This window comes from Oryzias melastigma, linkage group LG21, assembly GCF_002922805.2.
Source record: "Oryzias melastigma strain HK-1 linkage group LG21, ASM292280v2, whole genome shotgun sequence".
NCBI classification, from domain to species: domain Eukaryota; kingdom Metazoa; phylum Chordata; class Actinopteri; order Beloniformes; family Adrianichthyidae; genus Oryzias; species Oryzias melastigma.
Window position 1 is genome coordinate 16705748 of NC_050532.1, and position 20385 is coordinate 16726132.

At 39.9% G+C, this 20385-nt stretch overlaps 2 protein-coding genes across 5 annotated transcripts in view; one reads left to right on the forward strand and one right to left on the reverse strand.

Moving 5' to 3' along the window:
• The window catches only part of LOC112154922 (protein FAM126B), a 37807-nt gene extending 32107 nt beyond the window's left edge, over positions 1-5700 (forward strand). For all 3 annotated transcript variants that reach the window (XM_024286179.2, XM_024286180.2, XM_036209547.1), the window contains one exon: positions 2180-5700. In XM_024286179.2, coding sequence (XP_024141947.1) covers positions 2180-2832 — 653 coding nt within the window. In that variant the 3' untranslated portion in view covers positions 2833-5700. The remainder of the gene's footprint in view (positions 1-2179) is intronic.
• Positions 5701-6123: 423 nt separating this feature from the next.
• trpm2 (transient receptor potential cation channel, subfamily M, member 2) overlaps positions 6124-20385 on the reverse strand; it is a 15767-nt gene continuing 1505 nt past the window's right edge. Inside the window, exons 1-33 of one of the 2 annotated variants that reach the window (XM_024286177.2) lie at positions 19801-20056; positions 18301-18374; positions 17331-17499; positions 17066-17246; positions 16769-16932; positions 16500-16680; positions 16313-16374; positions 16041-16241; positions 15793-15895; positions 14475-14596; positions 13246-13584; positions 12878-13000; positions 12675-12804; positions 12458-12603; positions 12047-12159; positions 11878-11976; positions 11593-11806; positions 11401-11519; positions 11199-11331; positions 10949-11120; positions 10679-10859; positions 10430-10611; positions 10148-10280; positions 9580-9667; positions 9353-9437; positions 9097-9242; positions 8949-9013; positions 8524-8547; positions 8368-8454; positions 8216-8294; positions 8038-8139; positions 6684-6800; positions 6124-6608 (exon numbers count right to left, since the gene is read on the reverse strand). In XM_024286177.2, coding sequence (XP_024141945.1) covers positions 6492-6608; positions 6684-6800; positions 8038-8139; positions 8216-8294; positions 8368-8454; positions 8524-8547; positions 8949-9013; positions 9097-9242; positions 9353-9437; positions 9580-9667; positions 10148-10280; positions 10430-10611; positions 10679-10859; positions 10949-11120; positions 11199-11331; positions 11401-11519; positions 11593-11806; positions 11878-11976; positions 12047-12159; positions 12458-12603; positions 12675-12804; positions 12878-13000; positions 13246-13584; positions 14475-14596; positions 15793-15895; positions 16041-16241; positions 16313-16374; positions 16500-16680; positions 16769-16932; positions 17066-17246; positions 17331-17499; positions 18301-18374; positions 19801-19869 — 4320 coding nt within the window. In that variant the 5' untranslated portion in view covers positions 19870-20056 and the 3' untranslated portion in view covers positions 6124-6491. Of the gene's footprint in view, positions 6609-6683; positions 6801-8037; positions 8140-8215; positions 8295-8367; positions 8455-8523; positions 8548-8948; positions 9014-9096; positions 9243-9352; positions 9438-9579; positions 9668-10147; positions 10281-10429; positions 10612-10678; positions 10860-10948; positions 11121-11198; positions 11332-11400; positions 11520-11592; positions 11807-11877; positions 11977-12046; positions 12160-12457; positions 12604-12674; positions 12805-12877; positions 13001-13245; positions 13585-14474; positions 14597-15792; positions 15896-16040; positions 16242-16312; positions 16375-16499; positions 16681-16768; positions 16933-17065; positions 17247-17330; positions 17500-18300; positions 18375-19800; positions 20057-20385 lie in introns of those variants that run through there. The other variant, XM_024286178.2, reaches the window with a different exon arrangement.

The following is a 20385-nucleotide window of genomic DNA, read 5'->3' on the forward strand; positions in this document are numbered from 1 at the left end:
CAAGCTCTTAATGTTTTGTTCTCTTCTCTGACAACCCACACTGAATAAAAAATCGAAACAAAAACTGAGTGGAGTGAAAATGAGCAATTATGTGCTTTTATGGATAGACGGTTCAGCCTCAGACTTTATATAGTAAATCCTGTAGTAGCTACTGTATCCTAAAAGTGTAAAGAGCAAAAGGTAAGAACCACTACAGTGGTTCAAATTCCACAAAAACTCCTAGTTGGAAAAAAATACTAATTTTTCAGCTATTTTACACTAAAACTTTGATACTGAAACTCCAATACAATTATTTTACTTTCTTTGCCCATTAAGAGCCACTAAATTCTAAAGCATCAATGTTTTAATGATCTAGACAAATGTCTTATATTTTAAGGAAAGCTCATTTTGTGTCATTTTTTGTGTCCATTTCCTTGCTTTCTATAAAATTCTCATTATTAGCATTTTTTTATGTATTTTTTTAACATTTGCATCAAAGAAATATAATTTTTTTTCCATATATAAGCTATAATTTTTTTATTTTTGCTTGATTTTTTTTTCTCTGTGATTATTTTTAGTGTTTGAAATAACAAATTACTTGCATTAAAAGAGAATACTTAACAGTAGCAACTAAAACGTTTTTTGTTTTCTAAATAGAACTCTCCTTTGCTGTGGATTGTATTAATCCACTCAGTGTTGCTTCTGTCTCTTTCCTTCCAGTTTAGTCGTAACCTCAGCAGACTTCAGTCAAAAGGCCAAACCAGCCGCACTGGTTGAAACATCATTTACTGTTTATTTTTATTGCCTTGCAATGCTTGTAATCCGTTCGGTCAGCAGGTTTGAGTCATGTGACCGTCGTGCTGCAGGAGAAGCGGGCGACGGAGAGCATGCGTCTCCTCCTTGTTATGTGCATGTCGGTCCAGACCTTTTTCCTCCCGCCGTCCTTGTTTCTTTTCTGGTTACTTCTGCTTGTTCTAACTGCATGAAGGAGAAAGAAGGAAAGCTGGTGATCCGTCTCTTCTTTCACAGGCCTTACCTGCATACGGTACCTTAAAAAAACATGGCTTTTATTAATGGGATTTATCCTCTCTTTTGCTTTTTCAGCTTTCATTTTAAGGATGTTTATCCATTTAAAACACTTTAAGTTCACTCTTGAACTTTTTAATAATCTTTTCATGTGGAGCATCTCAAATTTACCAAATTTATTTTGTTCTTGTGGAGAGTTGGGTTAAATAACAGCTGTTCAGGTTAACATTGCTCTCTACATTTAAGGATCTCTTCATAGAATCTGATCTCTGCAACATTTTCAGACGTGAAAGTGTTAAAGTCCCATTACTTCTATTTTAAAACTGTCGTTTTAAACACAAAAAAATCTGAGAAATCTGTTGTTTTCTAGTACATAGTTTCTCCAGAGCGGCAGCAGTTCATTAAAAATTTGTCTGAGTTGTGGGCGTGTTGGCACCAAGTAAGCCCGCCCCCTTTCCCATTGCTGAAAGCTCTCAGGGGAAGGAAGTTTGTGGCCCGTCAAACAAATTTTCTACATCACAAATTCAATCCTGATTAAGGAAGTACTTAGAAATGCAACTTTGAGCTTAATTTTCTTTAAACATCATCAGAAAGATATCACAAGACCATGTCAAAAACACTATTTTTATTGGAATGGGTAATTTTCTCTTAGCTAGATCTGCATAAAAAGTAGATAAAACACTAAATTAAATGTAAGATTTCACAGAACTAGAGTAGTGAAGATTTTCTCCCGTCATTTAAAGTTTATTTCCTGCAGCGTTAGTCGAGGACACGTGGCCTGATGTTGTTCATCAAGTCGTCCCATTCCAATCTAAAGGTTATTGGGTCCATTCCAAGATTTCCATTACAAAATTATATTCTTGAGTTAGTTCCTTGTTTTCAGAGTTGATGAATCGATAAGAGATCCATCAGTTTAATCAATGAACTTCAGTAGATCAGTAAATCTATCCTTTCATTCCCTCTCGTTAAATCATTAAGACGCCAGGTTCCTAATGAAACTTCCTAAATAGATTAGTTTAGAAAACTGAGATTTTAAATTAGTGTCGTTATTAGATGACAGAATCACAGCAGTGACAGAGTTTCATTGTTGTTTCAGCTCCAGCTTCCAACTCCAGCTGAGCTTTTCTTTGTTTTATTCACATTTTTCTGTTTTGTTTTGTTCCAAAATCTTCAGATACTGATGGCATGAGTGGCGGGGAGGACTCCTTCAACATCAACGACCCGGACGAGGGCTTCTCCTCCGGCGCTTCCAACAGCAGCCAGCCCAGCGGCACCAAAGCCGGCGGCGGAGCAGGTCCGAGGGCCAGCAGCCTGAGCAGCAGCAGCAGCAGCATCAAGAAAGCCATCACCGCCCGCCTCTCTCGAGACAAGGAGAAGGTAAGGGAGCGTGAGAGGGAGGCGGACAGAAAGGCAGAGCTATTGACAGACCACCAGTCCGCCGAGAGCCGGCCCCCGCAGAGGCAGCAGTCGCCCCCGAGCAGCATCAACTTAGAGGCCATCCACCTAAGTCCCATCAAGAAGCACCTGAGTTTCCCCGTGGGGCCCGCTCTGGTTCGGACTGGCAGCACCTCTTCCAGCAAGTCGTTTGACTGCATGACTTTCAATCTGAACGGAGGCGAGGACGAGCAAGAGGCGGCGGGAGCGCGAGGCTCGGACAGGGAGCGGGGGATTTCAGCCGGGGGTTCGCACCGCCACTCCACCATCAGCCTGCAGGAGGAGCACCTCGTCCGGCCAGAGGAGGCCCAGGAGCTGCTGTCCCCTGGAGCTCCTCTGACCAAGCAGTCGCGCTCCCCCAGTTTCAACATGCAGATCATATCGCAGGTGTAAAAGAAAAAAGACTCATTCAGCCCTAAATGAGTCACTGTCTTTGTGTGTGTGTGTGGAGGAGAAACCCGTTTGTCTCCACCTTTTTAAACATCCGTTAAACTGTAAGTTTCAGTTGTTATTGTGCGTTTCCCGAGAACACAACAACAAAAGTCTGAAATGAACTTGCACTGCTGCGACTGCAGTCGAGTGTGGAGGAGTCCAGCATCTCACTGCAGCTTCCCATCTGACAACGCTGAGCATTCCACACGGGAGAAAGTTCTCTGGTCACTTTCAGACCGGATCAGTCAAAGCAAACCTGCAATAACGCGTCAGGAGAAAAGCGGGGATTGTTGCGTTTCTTTTTTCCTCGCTTCTTTCTGTCATTCCCGAGGTCACGTGCAATCGTTCTTGCTGTTTTTCTTTCCCCCTATTAGATGTTACTCAGTTTGTTCAATGTTTAGAAATTCCATCCAAAGACTTTAGTTTTTCTTCATTTGTAAAAAAAAAAAATCTGTCTCTCAAGGCAATTCAGGTCACAAATTTTGTTGTATTTTTGTTGTAACAACACAATCATGTCATTTGTAAAAATCAAAAACATCGAGGTTGATGTTAACCAAACTGTAAGACGGCAAGAGTTTGCTTTCAACTGGACAAATCTTAAAGAAAAGTTACCGTGCAGCTACTCTAGAAAGTTTTTTTCTTTGATTATAAACTTAAAAAATGTCAAAACTACACTGGAAAGTGCAGGTTAGTGTGTGACACTAAAGGCAACGACTGTATTTAGTTTCTCTGAATGCTTCCTGCTGATAGTAATTGTTGCCTGTCTGTCTGTCTGTGCTGGAGCTGTGTGCAAAGCTACATGTCAAAGCTGGCCCTCTGCTGCCCTCTAGAGCCTCGTAGTTGTAACTGCACATCATCAGGCTCTGTGATGATTGTCTAATGTTTGGATGTTGAAGCGTGTGGATACACGCCTTCTGTTAAGATAAGGCATCTGAAATCAAAATGTGGATTTCTGCTCCAACGACGCTAAAATCTTCTGATTATGTCCGTTTCAATTCATCTGATTTCAGAACACTGTATTTATTTCAGTGCACCAAAGCGTTCTTTTTTTGTTTCTTGGTATTGTAGTGATAAATATAAGTGCAATTTTTTTTCTTTTTTGGGGCGGTTAAGTTCTTCTGTGCTGTGCAAAGCCTGCGTCCGCTCGCGGAGCTGTTTCGCCTCGTAGTGCTTACACGCGCGGGCTGACGGATGTGCTTGTCTGCATGTTTTAGTGCCCTGCGAAACTGTTTCAGATGCATGAAACAGCGGCGAGCCAAACCTGTCTCTTGTCCTCGTCTTAGCCACACGTGCCAATATGCATTTTCTCTTTAAGGGTTTTATTTCTTCTTAAAGATTAGGATGGGTGTCTTAATTAAAATGCCTCTTTTTTGTTGTTCATTAAGCTAAAAGGTTCCAATGATCCTTCCAGTTTTTAGTTTTTTTTTTGTGCAGTTGTTGCTTAGCTGTGCTGTTCACACGTAAAAGCAGTATATTGTGAGTACGTGTCCTGTAGATGTATATTCTAAAAAAGAGAAAATAAGCATTGCTGCTGTGTTTGAAGCCCTCTGCAGCTGCTGACCTTTGAGCGACCCCCGCCTGTGCTTCAGCCTTAAACATTTCCAAACGCCTCTTTGGCCTCACCTCCCCGCTGGATAGTAGATGGGAAGGAAGCATATCTAGTTCTTGCCGTCACCACCTCGCGTCTGCCGTCATCCCCGTGTCGTGTGCCTCCCCCCCTCAGAAAGCCGAGCTCCCATTTGCTGTTTTTTGCTGTGACACCTTTTTAGCTGTTTTTCAACCTGGTGACGTGTTCATGTCTTTAAGCCCCGACGGAGGGCAGCGGCAGTCATGTTGGGTCCGTATCCTTAGAGTAACAGTTAACCCTCAGTCTGTGGTGTGATTTGCATGTGATCAGGATGAGAAAGGAACAGCAGTCTGCGATTGTCAGATTATCCTTCAGGTTTGCAGACAAATAAGCTTTTTATTTCAAATGAAAGTAGAGGAAAGTAGATTTGCTGTCAGTCACAGACTGGTTCATTTCCTGTCCTGCATGTGATAACTGTGGGCTTTGTTTTCTACAGTATAATGCACTTTAATCCATCCACCTCTTAAAAGCAGTTATGAAATATATATATGAATATATATATATATATATATAAAAAGAGAGAGATGTGTAAATGTGTATACACTTAGTGCAGGGTTTTAGTCTCTTAAACGTAGTGCTTCTATGGAGTGTCTCATGCAACACAAGAATATTTTTGTCCAAGAGTACAGCTATTTATTTATTTTTATTTAAAGTTATCCATTTGAAAACCAAAAAAAGACTAACTTACGGGAACTGGAAGGGGACTCAAAAAAAAAAAAAAAGCCACATTTTTGAAAATGGCAGCACCGCAATTTTTGTTTGAAATGATTAATTCTATGCAACATTTTTCCCTTTTTTGTTAATGTTTTGGCTCTCATTGATTCTCTGGTGGGCAGGAGAACACGCATGCATAACGGTGCGATTCCTGAGAGGTTCTGGTTCTGGTCCTGGTCCGTGCAGAGAGAAGGCCAGACTCTGGGTGCATGCTGAGCCCTCTCGTCAGTCGGCTGCTCTCTGATTTGGAGCGGCGTTTGAAATGTCGACAGAAAAGCAATGATAAAGTTATAATAAATGTTCCAAGGGAAACTGCTGGATTATAACTATGTAATAATGATCTTGTATAAAAGGAGAGAGACCTATTTTAATTCCTGTAAATACGATGTACAAAGTTGAAAGCAAAATGAATATAAAAACTGAAAATAATTGAGATGTAGAGAGAAGTTAATCTGTATATTGTTGAATAAATATTGTGCTGTAAAAGAGCAGTTTGTTTCTGTCTGATTTGTTATTGGTTGATAGTTTTTAATTAAAAAATAAAGGTTGATGGTGTCATAAAATGCAAAAAGGATATAGAAAAATGTCATAGATCAGGAAATAATAAACATTACTATGTCAGAAATGTGATACAATTTATCAAACCTCTTAAAATAGAATAAAAAATAAATGAATGCATTTTAATGTGTTAAAATTACCTCTAATATACATTTTTTGGTAAAGTGTGATTTCTTTGTTACCTTTGAACACGTCTTTTACTGCATTATGGGTGTCCAATTAGTAGTTTTCTTCTGCACCACAAATAATCAATTTAAAAAAAAAAAAAAAACTGTTTCCAAATATCGAACTGAAAATTTGTCTTATTTATGCACAAAAACGAAAACGCAACAAAATAAAGACAAACAAGAAAGTAGTTGAACAAAAGTTTTACTCATCTAAACAAGGTAAAAAAAGTGCAAGTAAATATGTTTATCTGCAGTTGAAGTAAACGGGCATGACTTTTTGAGAAGTGCATTTTGGGTAATGCTGCAGCAAAAATCTAAACCCAATAATGAGGAAATTCCTTCAAGTCACGAGCTTGTTGGTCTTTTTAATGACAAATTATTCCTCTATAAGGAATCAGTGTTCACTACATCCCTGTAAATATCACTGTAATACAGTATAAGGCAAATTCCTATGCAACTAATGTGATTTTTGCACGTCAAACACTCGTGCACAATAAAGTTTTAGTAGTTTTTAGTGCAGAATCAATACAGAAAGGCCACACATGGAGTGAAGGTCACAGCTTCCTGTCGTGCAACTCTTCAACCATTCGGACGGACTCAGTTTGATCCGGAGAAAGTTTGTTTTTGCTGCTCGACTCCTCCCACTGCAGAGAGGAGGAGCGACTCGACACCTACAGGGAGGAAAACGTGTCAATACTTTGTCATATTCCAGGACTTCATTCACAGTGAAATGTTACTGTGATCACCTGAGTGTTGATGTCCACCATCAGCTGGCTTGTTCTGTCCAGATGAATGTTCAAAACGGTGGTTTCCACCCAGGCATTGTCAGTGTTCCTGCTGTCGTCCACGTAACATTTGGACAACTGAAAGACAAACGGAGCAGGTCAGATTCAAAACCACATCAAAAAAAGCATCCCCTCTTTTTTTTTTTTGTTTTTGTTATTTCATAATTTTTACTAAAAAGCCAGACTTTTTGGGTTAAAAAAAAGATCGAAAGTTGCTGCTTTTTGAGAACTTTTTCTCAAAATTAATTAACATCCGGTTTAGGACTTATCAAATATTTATACCCTACAATTTCAATTTGTTTGTTTTAAGGCAAAAATTTCAACACTGGTAAAAACCTATTAGAATCCATTTCAGTGGCCTTGTGGTAGAGTGTCCGACCCGAGACTGTAAGGTCGTGAGTTCAAATCCATGGTTGAGTCACACCAAAACCTCCCTGTTTGACACTCAGCTTTAAAAGTTTGGGTTGGCGAGTTAAACCAAAAAAAATGGTTCCCAACCACGGCTGTGTCTGCTGTTCACCCCTCCCCCAGGGGATGAGTCAAATGCAGAAAACATTTTTTTTTTTTTTTATTGGGACTTTAACTTAAGTTAATTTTGAAATGAAAACTTTACTACTAGCAGGTTGGCGTCATTTTTACGTCATTTCAAACAACCGATTGGCAAACATACCAATGAGTTTATCATTTCTGTCTATACCAGGCAGCAGTGGATGCAGTTTATTTATTTTTTGTCCTGTTAGAAACGCTGCTGTGAGACTTTTAAGTTTTGTTATTTATGCGTTCTGTTTAAGGTTCTTTTTCCTGATGTGCTCCAAGAATCCACAAATATTTTCACCTGAGATTGAAATCAATTTGACTGTCTACTGTCTTTTACAGGTTTGCAAAAAGTTTTTGTAACAGTTTTTAAAGGAAGGTCATAAAAGTGATCAATGTATTGAATTTATCTATCGTATTGTAGAGGCAATTAGTCAAATGTGAATAAAAGTCGCTACAACTGATAGTGAACATGGCCTTCCTGCTTCCTGCATGTGTTCAAACTTCAATCATCCAATAGAAACTCATAGTAGAGCCTTTTACTCCTCTACAGTAGGAGTCTGCTGGGATAGTTTGGAGATTTAGTTTAAAAAATAAGCATTTATGCCCCAGTTTGGCAAAAATTGCCTCACTGTCTTGCACAAAAGAAAAGGCATGACAACAATAAATATAAACCAAAAAATAAAAATTATAGATGCCTTAACATTTTATAAATTTGATCAATAATTGTCTTGTCAGCTCTGTTTAATTATAAAAAGAAAATAGTCATTTTAAAACCGACCTTTGTCCCGACTGAAACTTTTGCATTTATTGCGTCATATAACGTGCTTCCCAGAGTTTGCTTCAAAGTCTCTGGCAGGTGATCGTCCCGCTCCACAGGTCCCTGAACACAAAATGAGATTAAACTATTTCTTTAAAAAGTCAGAATTCATGTCAAATGAGGAAAACCAAACACTCACAGAGGGCAGAGTAAAGATTATTTGACTGCTGTCACAGATCACCAGGAACTCTAAGGTCGACCTCTCACTGTCTTTACATCTGCAACATATTTTATTAGAATCTCCAAAAAACTGCTTCCAAAATCCTGCTGTGAGCCCAGAAGACCACCCACCGCGTCAGCACCAGGTCTAAGTGCAGGTTTGGACCGAAGTGGCCGAGAGCGCCACGTCCTCTGATGCCTGTCCTCCCTCCTGGGTTTCTGATGATAACATGATCCATATCAGGGAATATCAAAGGATGCTTCTACATTTTAAATCTTTTGACGTACCTGTATTTATCAGGAGCGTCTTGCCTTGACCCGCAGGAACATACAGTATAGAAAAATCATGCAAAAGGGAGAGAAAATGTTAAAAATGGACAAAAAGATCACATTTTTAAATGATTTAATATGCTGTCTAAATTATTTGATTGTAATCTCTCGTTGAATGTACTTTTTTGAAGAAATATACCAACTCTAAAGTTTTTTTTCAGGTTTTCATTGAAAAATCTTTTATACTAACAAGAGGAAATTTTCAAATTAAAAGCATGGTCCTTTCAGCTTTCAAGTGAGAAATGTTGACTTATTATATATATCATTTTTTTGTTTAAAATGTCTTTCATCTACATGTTTTTAATCCAGATTGAGTTTGGACAATTGTTTTGTTATTAATTTTAATTTTCCTATGGATCGTGTGTTCCGGTGTCCAAACACACCCATCCGTGCAGTCACTTCCATCCTCAGAAGCATAACAGATGGGCTGGTATGACCTGAAGCTCACCTAACGACAAAAGCACGTAAAAAAGAATTCAACAAATCCAAATGATCTTTAAGCAGCAATTATCACAGCTTCAATGCAAATACCTCCCATGGTACTTTCTCCTCAGGAACAGGAAAGCGTGTAACTTTACTTTCGGGGTAATAATACTGCCGACAGTTTACGTGGAAGCTGTTTCTGCTCGCCGAGTCGTTCCTCGAACAGACGGAGGATTCATCTGTTACATTTGAGGCTGCGTTAAAAGAGAATGAGTGGAAACTTCCTCAAAACGTGAAGTATATTATAAATTTAATTCATTATTATTCAGTCTGTAAACATAAATGCATTAATCAGATCATTAACCATCTGGTTCTTCTTCTTTTGCAGCAAAACCCTTAGAAATGAGGCTGTCCATGATCCGCTGCAGCATTTTGGTTGATTGGTTAACCTGATGAGACAAAGCAAATCAATATATACGTCCAGCTGATTATACAAAGTTAGCTGCTGTTCTGAAAAGCGAGCTTCTCTTTTGAACAATTTTAGGGGGAAATTTAAAAGAAACAAGAAAGAATAAAAAAAAAGGGATCTACCTGCTCTTCTAGTGTGGTCAGTCTCTTCAGCATGACCGCAGACACAGTTTCTTCTTCCCTCTCCAGCCTCTCAGAGATGGAAGTTACCCTTAGAAAACAAGAACAAGTTCAGTCTCTGTTCCGAGTTTCATTTTTAAGCAGCTCCTAGAGCTTACAAGAAAATCTTGGTTCCAAACCACAAAAGGCATTAAACTGACATTTCTTGCTTCAATTTTCCAGCTGTTAACATTCAAATATACATATAGTTGCAAGAGAAAGTATGTGAACCCTTTGGGAGTACCTCAATATCTGTTTAAAATTATGTCCTTTTTATGTCAATCTAAATCTAAAACCAAGTAATTCCAAAAAGTTCACATATTTTCTCATGTAAATATTTTAACTAAAACTGAAGTAAAAGAAAAAATTTCTCCTCAAAGGTTCACATGAATTTTACACTCGGGTGTTATACAAAGGATTTTAACTGTTAAAGTCATTCTCTGAGTGGAACAAAATCTTTCAAGCTGTAGTTACTTTAGAAATATCATCTAAAATACTTCAGTAATACTAATATTATTTGATTTAGTTTTACTTTTGAGCCGTATCCATGATGCGTGTCTCCGTACTCCGACTCTTCTCTTGTTTCTCAGACAGCAGGTATCTGTCCTTCATTAAAGCCTCCCAGGACAACAGCTCCATGTTCTCCGCCTGATTCAATTTCGTTTCTAAAAAAAGACGCAGACTTTTAAAAGCTGCTCTGTCTTGTTTTACTGGGTAATATCCACAAATGTACATGTACTGAAGTAGTGCAGCCTGCAGGCCACGGTCATGAACATCAGCAAGAAGCAAATATTCAAACACAAGCAGGACTCACTGAGGTCTCTGCATTTATAGTGAGGTTTCCACATCCAAATGCTCCTGATGAGGAGGGAGAGGTGGCTGAAGATGATGAAAGGAGGCGGGGCAGCTGGACGGCTGTAATACTCCTTAATTAACTCGTATCGTTGAAATTTCCAGATCCTGTCTGTGTTGTCCTGGACTTCCTGGAAGGTGAAGCTGTGCAGGAGGAAAGAATTAGGAGACAAAAAGACTGACAAAATAAAGACTGCTGAGGAGAACTCACTTGAAGATCGCTATGAGTAGATTAAGCAACAATATGTTGGCGAAGAGTAAGTAAACGCAGAGCATGATGATAGTGAGCCACTCAGGGAAGGCTGGAATTTGGCTTTCATTCAGAATGGGACACTTAGGCAACAGAGGATCTGTGCCGTTCAGGCTGCATGAGTCTAAGTCAAACTTCACCTCTGTGGAAGACAAAACAGTCAAATTAAAACAGGAAACTAATCAGTTTTCATCTTAAAAGACAGTGACGGTACCATCAAACTCAACTTTCCATCAATGTTTTTAGGAAAATTCCCAAATATGATGAGGTACGGCTCATAAATTGCTCCTCGGAAAATCCAGTCCAGACGAGTGTCGTTGTGGATGAAAATGCCCTGTTTGGCCACGCCGTACGCCACAACCCAGATGCTCAGAAGGAACATGAAGAAGAACAAATCCTTCATCTGGAGGAAGCAGACAGAGTGCGAGGTTTTTAAAACCTTTCCCTTGCCTGATTTTGCTCAAAGTGTTGACTTGCTCACCATCTTTCTGACTATAATGATTTTCGGTCCCAGGGTTTGGCTGATGGTAAAGATGGCCATGAGACGCAGGCAGAAGACCACAAAGTCGAAGCACAGCACGATTTTACCTGCGTAGAAAAGCTCAGACGTCAACCTGAAATGAAAGAAAATTAGATTATTTCTTTAAAATGAGCGTGATGCCTGCAGATTTACAGAGACATACCTGAATGCAAGGCCAATCAGGAACAGGATAATGGATAGAACATCCAAAAAATTCCACAGGTCAGTGATGTACAGTTTGGCTTTCATTCGAAGCCCAAAACCGTCAGAATTGCAGAACAACTGAGAGAGAAAAAACATTGTATTCAAGAAATCTTAGATTTTGTTTTTAGTCAACTTAAATTTCAAGTCTGACCTGTCTGAACTCCTCACAAACCAGAGAGAACATCCAGACGTAGAGAAGGAGTTCTGGGATGGAAGGCGTGGTGTGGAAGTCCATCATCAGCACCCCCGCAAACAGGACGAGGAAGAAAAAGTAGGAGACGATGTTCCAGTAAAACTTGACCTGCGGAGAGCTGTACAAGCTCTCCAGTCGGGCCCAGCAGCTCAAAGGTTTATCGTGCTGCACGCTGTGGTGAATCACAAAACAATGTCACGTGAAGAAGTCCCAGGCGCCATCCAGGTGGAGGCGTCCACTCACCTGCACCGAGAACGTGCACTGTGTGTGTTTCCTGTCACCTTCTCCACCTTCTCCATAGCCTCTTGTTTCTTAGCTTCTCTTTGGAAGAGCTCGTCGTGTCTGGAAAGAATCGCAGTACTTCTGCTTATGTTTGCTTGAATGAGAGAGACTGCTGTCACAAAGGACTTACCGAAAAGCCAGAAAGCCGGTGTAGATGAGAGGGAAGAAGAACATGCAAATGAGCACTCGAAAGATGTGGTTGTCCACTGAAAGTTTACCACACCAGACTTGGGTCATGAAGGCCTAAAAGGAGGGGATCGGATCAGGATTTAGAACCAAAGACTCTTAAATGAGGGGCGATTTAGTTAGATGAAATAATAACAACAGTCTTTGAAGCTAAAAAAAAATGTTTCTTATGTATTAATTTTATAAATACAATTGTTAATCAAGTATTAGACTATACCATCCACAGTGTGGCAAAAAAGTGTTTAGTCAGCCACCACTTGTGCAAGAACTTGCATCGTTGGTGGCTGACTAAATACTTTCTTGCCCCACTGTATGTTGTTCCAAAAGGAAAACAAAATTCCAAAGTTTCTCCCACCTGAACACCTGAAAGAGCAACAAAATTTTTATCTTCAGCTTGCAGGGCCAGCCGCAGGCTCGTCATTCCTCCCCAACAGTTTGAGACGCGCACCAGCAGCTTCTCAGCACGCTCCTCATCAGTGTTGTGGCACTCACTGAAAACACCTGGAACACAGGTCATTGCTGGTTGAATTCCTGCTCTGTTAGCCAAATCACTCCATGCGTCCACCTCATACCAACTGCATGTTTTTCATAATGATTGGCCAGGTTGAGCATTTCCTCTGCTTCTTCTGCATCACTTTCTCCTCCTGCCAGTTTCTTCAGGATGCGAGTTGCAGCCAGAGCGGCACACACGGAGTCCTGACACTGTGTGGAGGAATCTGAGGTTACGTATGAGTAGGAGAAAGGTCTGATTCTGGTTTGTTTGTGTGTTCAATACCTGCTCCCAGGCGATTTCAGCCAGATCCCTGTTGTTCTGCACCACAGCCCAGAGGAAAATGTCACAGCAGGCATCCCTCTGTTCAACTTCTGTTGGAGGGTGAGCTGCATTGTTTTTGGAAAGCTGAACAGAAATGAATTACTTTTTTAAAAAATAAAGTGTAAAAGTCTCAACTAATTTTGCAGTCAACTTTGGATCCCTTTAGAGACAAATGAAAGTCTGTAGACTAAGTGAAGGCAGGTGGTCTGTGATTCGCCAGCCTATATTTTTGAAACGTTGTGGACTATTTTTTTTAAAACTACTATAAAACTTATTTTGAAATGAAATATTTAAAAAACTGCAGATCAAAACATGCAGCTACTACTCACTGACAGGGACAAGTCTTCCATGGACATGCAGTAGCGTTGCTCCCTGGATGGAGGATAGATGTGTTGTGTGGAATTGCCCAGCAGGTGGCGCACCTCTTCAGAGACGTGAGCTAAAGTGATGGACTCTGGTGGGTCAGCCCTGCTGTGGCGAGAGTTGTGGACCCGCTTGGCTAGCTTGCGCAGAAAGAGGCAGCTGGGCATCTCTGTGTAGAGCTTGCACAGAGTTTCCTCGTCCTGTAGGAACTTCCTGAGACTCACGCCGTTTTCCAGCAGCAGGGTCACAAACTGAGGCTTGTTACCAATTAGAGCAGACAACATGGCCTGGTGGAGGTCAGCAGACTGTAGGACGAAAGATGGGTCAGAGAGGAGAGACTTTTATAGCCACTAAAGACCTTTTAATGACATCTATATAACATTGTACTTTGTGTTTTGGTAGGCAGAATAGAGATCTACTTCACTCGATGTGTGCTGTTGCAGGCCCTATGAGTTAAAAGACAAACCTGACAACAACGCCTAAAGCAGCTCCGCACTCTACATGTATCAGAATGTGTTTTATTATTGACCCACTCCATTGAAAATTGTGTTTTTGGTGTTTTTAACATGTTCCTGTGCCATCTTTCTGATGAAATCATTGTGAATCAACCGTTCTAGCCACCCGTTGATTGACAGAAAGTGATGAGGACATTAGAAAGTGCTAATGTAGCGCTCATTTAAGCTAACTTTTCCAACATTTGTGTCAGTACCCGATCTGTTTCTGCAGTTTCCTGTGCACTTGGTCACGAGTCTATATTGAAAACGCCTGCAAACAAAAGCAACACGAAGACTAGCTGCTTAATGACCTCTGTTGTTGTTGCTTTTCTAGTCATTGCACTCCAATGTCGCAATGATGCGCTAAACCACGTATGCACCGTGAAAACAAACCGCTCAGTGGAAGCGAGTAGACTGAGTAGAAAAGCTCGTCAGAATTAGCTAGACTGTACCGTACCGCTCCTTACTGAATGGTACCAGACCGCTCAGTGGAAACGAGTCTTAAGTCATTCATCAGACGAGCTGGTTTGTTCTAAAAACCTTTAAATAAACCTTTTTAAATACAAATGTGTTAACATGTTATTATTGTTATCTGTCTCATCACTATATTTAGAATATTATAATTATAAAAAAAAAGGGTCCAGATTGTTTGCTCTCTTTGTTCCGTGCCAGATGTGTATGAAGTTGGTAGACAAACCCACACTCCACAGATTCTCTTCAGTGAAGATCTCCGTCTTGGCTATGTCCACTCGGTTCCAGGCAATAGCCAGCTCCAGTTGAGTTTTCCAGCAATCCATTGTGAGTATTTCACTGCTCCGAGAAGCTGCGTGGAACATTTACAGATGATAATAATCATAAATATGTGAAACAGTATTAAACATACTCAAATATTTCAATTCAAAGACCTGAAAGTGCTTCACATTTGTTATGAGATACATGCTATTCGAAACCAACAAGTTTTTTGAAGACAGTGAATCCAAGTAGCTTCATTTATTATTCCATAGCTGTTATTGATCGCATATTTGATGCTTAGCTCAGCTCAAAGTTGATAAGTGTGGACAAGGGAGGATCATTAACTCCTGACAGTCATGCAGGACACACATTTTGCTTTAGCACACTCCAGCTGAGACGTTTCCACACACTATCTGTACCAGACTCACTCAGTCTAAATGGGCTTTAGTGACATGTAATACATTTAAAAGACACTCTGAATCTTGCTAAATAGATTAGGTTAATGATCGGAGCATTTGAGATCCTTGACTTTGACCGAGCCAGTCTTGGACAAAGTTGTCTCATCTTCACCAGGGGTGTGTTTTGGGAAGAGTCTGGCGATACGTATCCCGATACATGTCTGCAGGGCTGGCCCTGGGCATAGGCTAGAGTGCGGAGGGTGCAGGGTGCGTCAAATTGCAAAAAAAAATTTTTTTTAACAGTTTAACATACTACTCACTTCGTGTAAAACAATAGCTTTTTGAGGAGGGGCGCTCTGTGTTATCTGTTAGTGTTTCTTAAAAACTTCTTTAAAAACAGCAAAACAAGCCATCAGGGACAGCTTTAAGATAAAAAACGAGGTGGAAAAAACGGACTCCAAGCCGAAGTTTGTCTTTTCTTCTTCTTTCTTCTGAATATTATTTATTTATTGAGAATTAAAATTAAATACTTATTTTTACATATTCCAGGCAGCTACAGTGTTTCTATTTTGCGTGCAGTAATGGGGGGGGCAGAAATCATATTTCGCCTAGGGCGCCATGCAGCCCAGGGCCGGCCCTGCATGTCTGATACATATCGTGATACATCCCTAGACTGTGTCACAGTGAATAGGTGTGCTGTGATGTGGTTTAGGTGGAAAACAAAAGAGTAACGCTGACGGAAACTCTTCAATAGTTAATGAAATATCGTCTTGTCAAAATCGATACAAGTATCGTCAAATGAAAGATCGCGATGTATCGCCGAATCGATTTTTCCCTACTCTTAACAATTATTCTCCGCCTTCACAGTGCTGGTTTTTTTAATGGTTACCTTTCAATAATGCTTTAAGAATGGCAACATCCACATCTCCATGACTGTCTTCTCTCACCCTGAATATTGTCAGCAGGTGGGACTCCCTGACAATGTCCTGTATCTGGACCAGAGAGCAGAGTTGGGCTATTTTTCTTTCCTTTAGGATCTTAAACATTTTGGAAAACTTAAATTTTTGTATAATTCTAACACAAAAAGTCTCTTTTAACCCAGTTAATATACAACTAAAGATTGTGCAATCTGCTAACCTTTTTGGTCCATTCAATGATATTGAAGTTGGTGAACGTTTTATACTCCTGACCAAAAAACCTCTCCATTAGCTGGCGGATGAGAGCGATTGTGATCTGCTGAAGAGGCAGTCCAGACACTTGAGCGATCACATCTGCTATCCTTCCGGAGCCCTCCAAGATCACGCACGGCGTGCCGTTCCTCATAGCGTTGAAGATCGTCTGAAAGGAGACGCAGTCAGATAAGAGTAAAACGCAAAAGGTTGAAGGCGGGAGCTGAACCGCTCACTCACATTCAGGGTGCCTGGTCCACCTTCCAAAACCACACACACAAATGGGATGGTAACGCTGCTGCCTGGATGTCAAAAAGGAGGGGGGAAAAAAATCAATAAAATCCATGTAGAAAACAAAGGAAAACCACTCCTGAGATGGTGCCAGTAAATTTGCTATTAAGCAGGAAATGAATCAGCTACTATTAACCTTTCTTTCCGAGTTGCTTCCCAGAAATGCATTTCTCCAGACAAGAACGCAGCTCAATCTCCACACCATATTGTCCATGAGTCCCATCGTCCACCAGAAGGAAGTGTGTATGGTTTTTGTCTAGACAAGACAACCTGCCCTGACTTTTGGTGTCCGTCATATAAAGGGCAGGAAAACAACCCTATATATATAAAAAAAAAAGTCAAAATGACATAGATTGTTGCATTGCAACTATTAAAAGTGTAAAAAAAAAAACACGACTATCGTACCTCTTGTTTGATCAAAGCTTCCCTATTATGGATCACACCCCAAGTTGCCACTCCAATAGCAACAATTTGGCCCTGCATGGAGTTGCTCAGTGCATAATCCCTCACCGCCTGTCCCACATGCTTCATGACACCCGCATTGGTGCCACCACTGACAATCCAGGCACCTGCAAAATCCCAACATTTGAAGCCTTTAAATCTGCCCTCATAGATTATTTGACATTTTCCTTCCCACATCTGCTCATCACATGCATTCATAGAATTTCTTGACACATTAGGAGCATCCTATATTGATATGACCTGTAGTTTGGGCCACTTTGATGAGTCCTCTGTGAAACATGTTCCTAAGGTGAGGCTTCAGGTTAAAGTTCTTGGCTCCTCCTGTCACTGAGATGAGCAGGTTGGGAGGCTGAAGTTCCCACTGTTCTGTCAGCAGGCGGTACAGCATCTCGGGGTTGGTGTCCGAGGACACTCTGGCATACTGACATGTACACAATAAACACAAGCAGAGTCAGGAAGAAGGAAACACAAGCACAGGTTTTAAACTGTGAAACGGTTGCTACACCTTGGCAGTTGTTTGTTGTAAACCGTCAAACTGTATTTCTCCAAAGGCATTGGTGGGAACCTCCATGACGTGTCTGTGTTTGTCCCATGTTTCCCCCACAAAGTCTTCAGGCTTGATGGCTTCATCATTATGAACAGCCTTGGAGTAACCACACTTGCATGTGTCCTCGCTGATGTAAAACGAGAGAGAAATTTGTTTAAATTGTTCAAAGACCCACTCCGATCATCTTTGGATCTGTTGTAAAAGCGTTCCCAGAGGTGTTTTAATTACGATTATGCTGTTTTTAGCCAAAATTTGAAAACATATGTTGTTAGTTTGGGCTGGACTACTGGCGCAGAGTAAGCCTACCCACATTTCCAATCTGTTTACGTACTCTCCCACTAGCTCACAATCTAACATTACTGGTGCAACAACAATGGCGAGCAATACTGGAGCTTGCCGTGACATGTCACACTTAAAAGCATTGTCAAACTACATTTTTTTCTACTCCTGATTCATTACAATTTGCAAGAACTCAAAGTGTGACATATTTTTAAGATTTTCCTGAATTGTAATTTTTTGTAAAATTGAGTATTTACTGTTTGCAACGCAAAGTTCTTGTGCACAAAGAAGCATCTAACAAATGGCTACTCGTGAAGAAACTCAGAGTCAATCAGGAATAAGAAAAATAAGTTGTAAAATTAAGCATGCACCTAATTCAACATCACCAATTTAATACTTATGTACTGGTAGTCAAAAAACGACTTTATGCTAATATTTTCTGATTTCTTGTGTCTTTTTAAAAGTCTTGTCTTTGGAGTTTTAAGGAAGCCCAAAACTGCTTTTAAGATTTTAAATTAAGAAACAAGTTTATGAGATTATCCCAATTTTAATTTACCCCCACATGTATGATAAAAACGTTTAGTTGTTTCTGCACTAAGAGATGAGTCATTCCATTCCATAAAAAGTACAAGGTCAGTTCATAACCTACCTGGAACCCTTCTGAAAAAGGACACATTCCTTCCTTTTGATGTTTGTCTTGATCCATTGTGACAAGCCATAGCGCTGGACAAAAGTGGAGATGGGCAGGTTTTTAATATACGAATGCAAAGTTAGAACTCGAGCCTGCAGCACCGCAGCTTCTCCCGGAATATGGAGGGAGATCGCGCTGGCCATGTCGGACACGCTGAGGTGCAGGGAAGAGGAGCATCTGCAGTGGGAGCTGGCTTGCTTTAAACTCTGCAGTGACGTCAGAGCCGAGCTGCTGAGGAGAGTCTGATCGAACTGTGATGCAGGCAGATATGCATCCGACTAGAAAATCTGACATGGCCTCAACTTTTGAAATAGACATTTAGACTTTAAGCAAAACAATATATTTGATTTCCTTGTCCACCAGTACATCACTAAAGTAACATTTATTACTAATAGCTGAGATGCATCCATTTGATGTTGTTCAAGAAATGTCTCACTAGCAATTTTGATTAAAGGGTAAATTAAATTTTGACACTTGATGACTCAGGGATATCGCACATGTGACTGTGATGCAAACTGTTAAAGTACTTAAAAGCATAAAAAGTTGCTCTCTTTATGGCTTTAAAGTTCTAACACTCTAGATCAGCCACATGTGACTCTTTAACACCTTCATTGTGGCTCTCTAATTTAAGAAAAATACAAGTTTCTTATTCTATAAAGCAACTGTAAATTAAATTGTGAGTTAATCATAAAGTTAAAAAAATATAGTAAATTGAACAAACTCAAAACATATTTGCCTTATTCACAAACAGTACCAATCACTCCACCAGAATCCTGACAACACTACCCATAATGCTCCAACAGTCCATCAAACGGTTTGCAGTTTACTAAAGTTGAACTAAAACATTTGAACAGATTGTGTTTTTCATTTACCTAAAAAAATCAAAAATCAATTTGAGGTCAGTAACCAGAATGGATACTTAAGGTACACACTTTAAGAGGGATTTTCAATTTTTATTTTATTTTTTTCTTAAAACAAGGATTTTTAGTGCACCGTATAGTTAAAACAATATGATAATTGTCGCTTAATTAACTCTAGTTTAATCTTATTAATTCAGTTTAGGAATTTCTGGCATACATGCACCACAAATGGTAAAATAAAATAAAAAACTAACTGCTGACATTACCTCATATAATCACATTTACTGCATTGATTTGTCTTTTATTTTGAAGGAAGTCATCAGAACTTTTGTCAAAAGTATTTGCAGATTTTGACAAAAATCTATTTTCCTTTTATGCTTTAATTATACTAAAAACAACAAAAGTTCATTTATATTTATCATAATATTAACAAAAACATAGATACAAACTAGTGTCCTCATTTTCTAATATGACTTTGTGGCTCCATTTGGGTTGTGGTCAGTGAAAAAAAAAATCAGCTTAAACAATCTGCATATAAAAGGGCAACATTCTAAAGTTTTATGAAAAAAAATAATCCAACTTTCAGTAAAAGGCTCACCTCTTTCAAACAGGCCCTGGGCACAAGCATCTCCCAGGGCTCCTGGTCGGTCAGTCTCAGGTTGTACATTTTACTCCCGGGCTTACACCACTAGCGTTACGGCTCCGATGCGTGCACCGCAATCTTTTCCTAACTTTAAAAGTGCGAGATGAACTTCCACTGCAGGCGTTCACGTCTTGTGTCTGCCGAACACTGGTGCCATCACGCTCTCGTTTAACTGCTGTCAAGTGAGCCCTCTCTGAAATACGGCATGCGACTTTAATACAATCATTACGGTAGCAGCAAGAAAGGCTTCATTTCAAAGACAGAGTCAAGTGTACCTCCTGGTTTCCAAAGAACCATTTCACTTCTCACTTATAGTATCCTTTCTTGTACTCTTACCCACAAAGTTTCAGCCTGATCTGAAGAAGTATTTTGTAGTACTGCACTGTAGAAATTGTGTACTTAAGCGATAAAAACTACATTTTAAAAATACTTATAAAATGAAAACTCCTAGTTTCCAGTCATTTCACTTCTCACTTAGAGTATCCCTTCTTGTTATGTCCCCCACAAAGTTTCACCCTTATCTGATGTAGTATTTTGTAG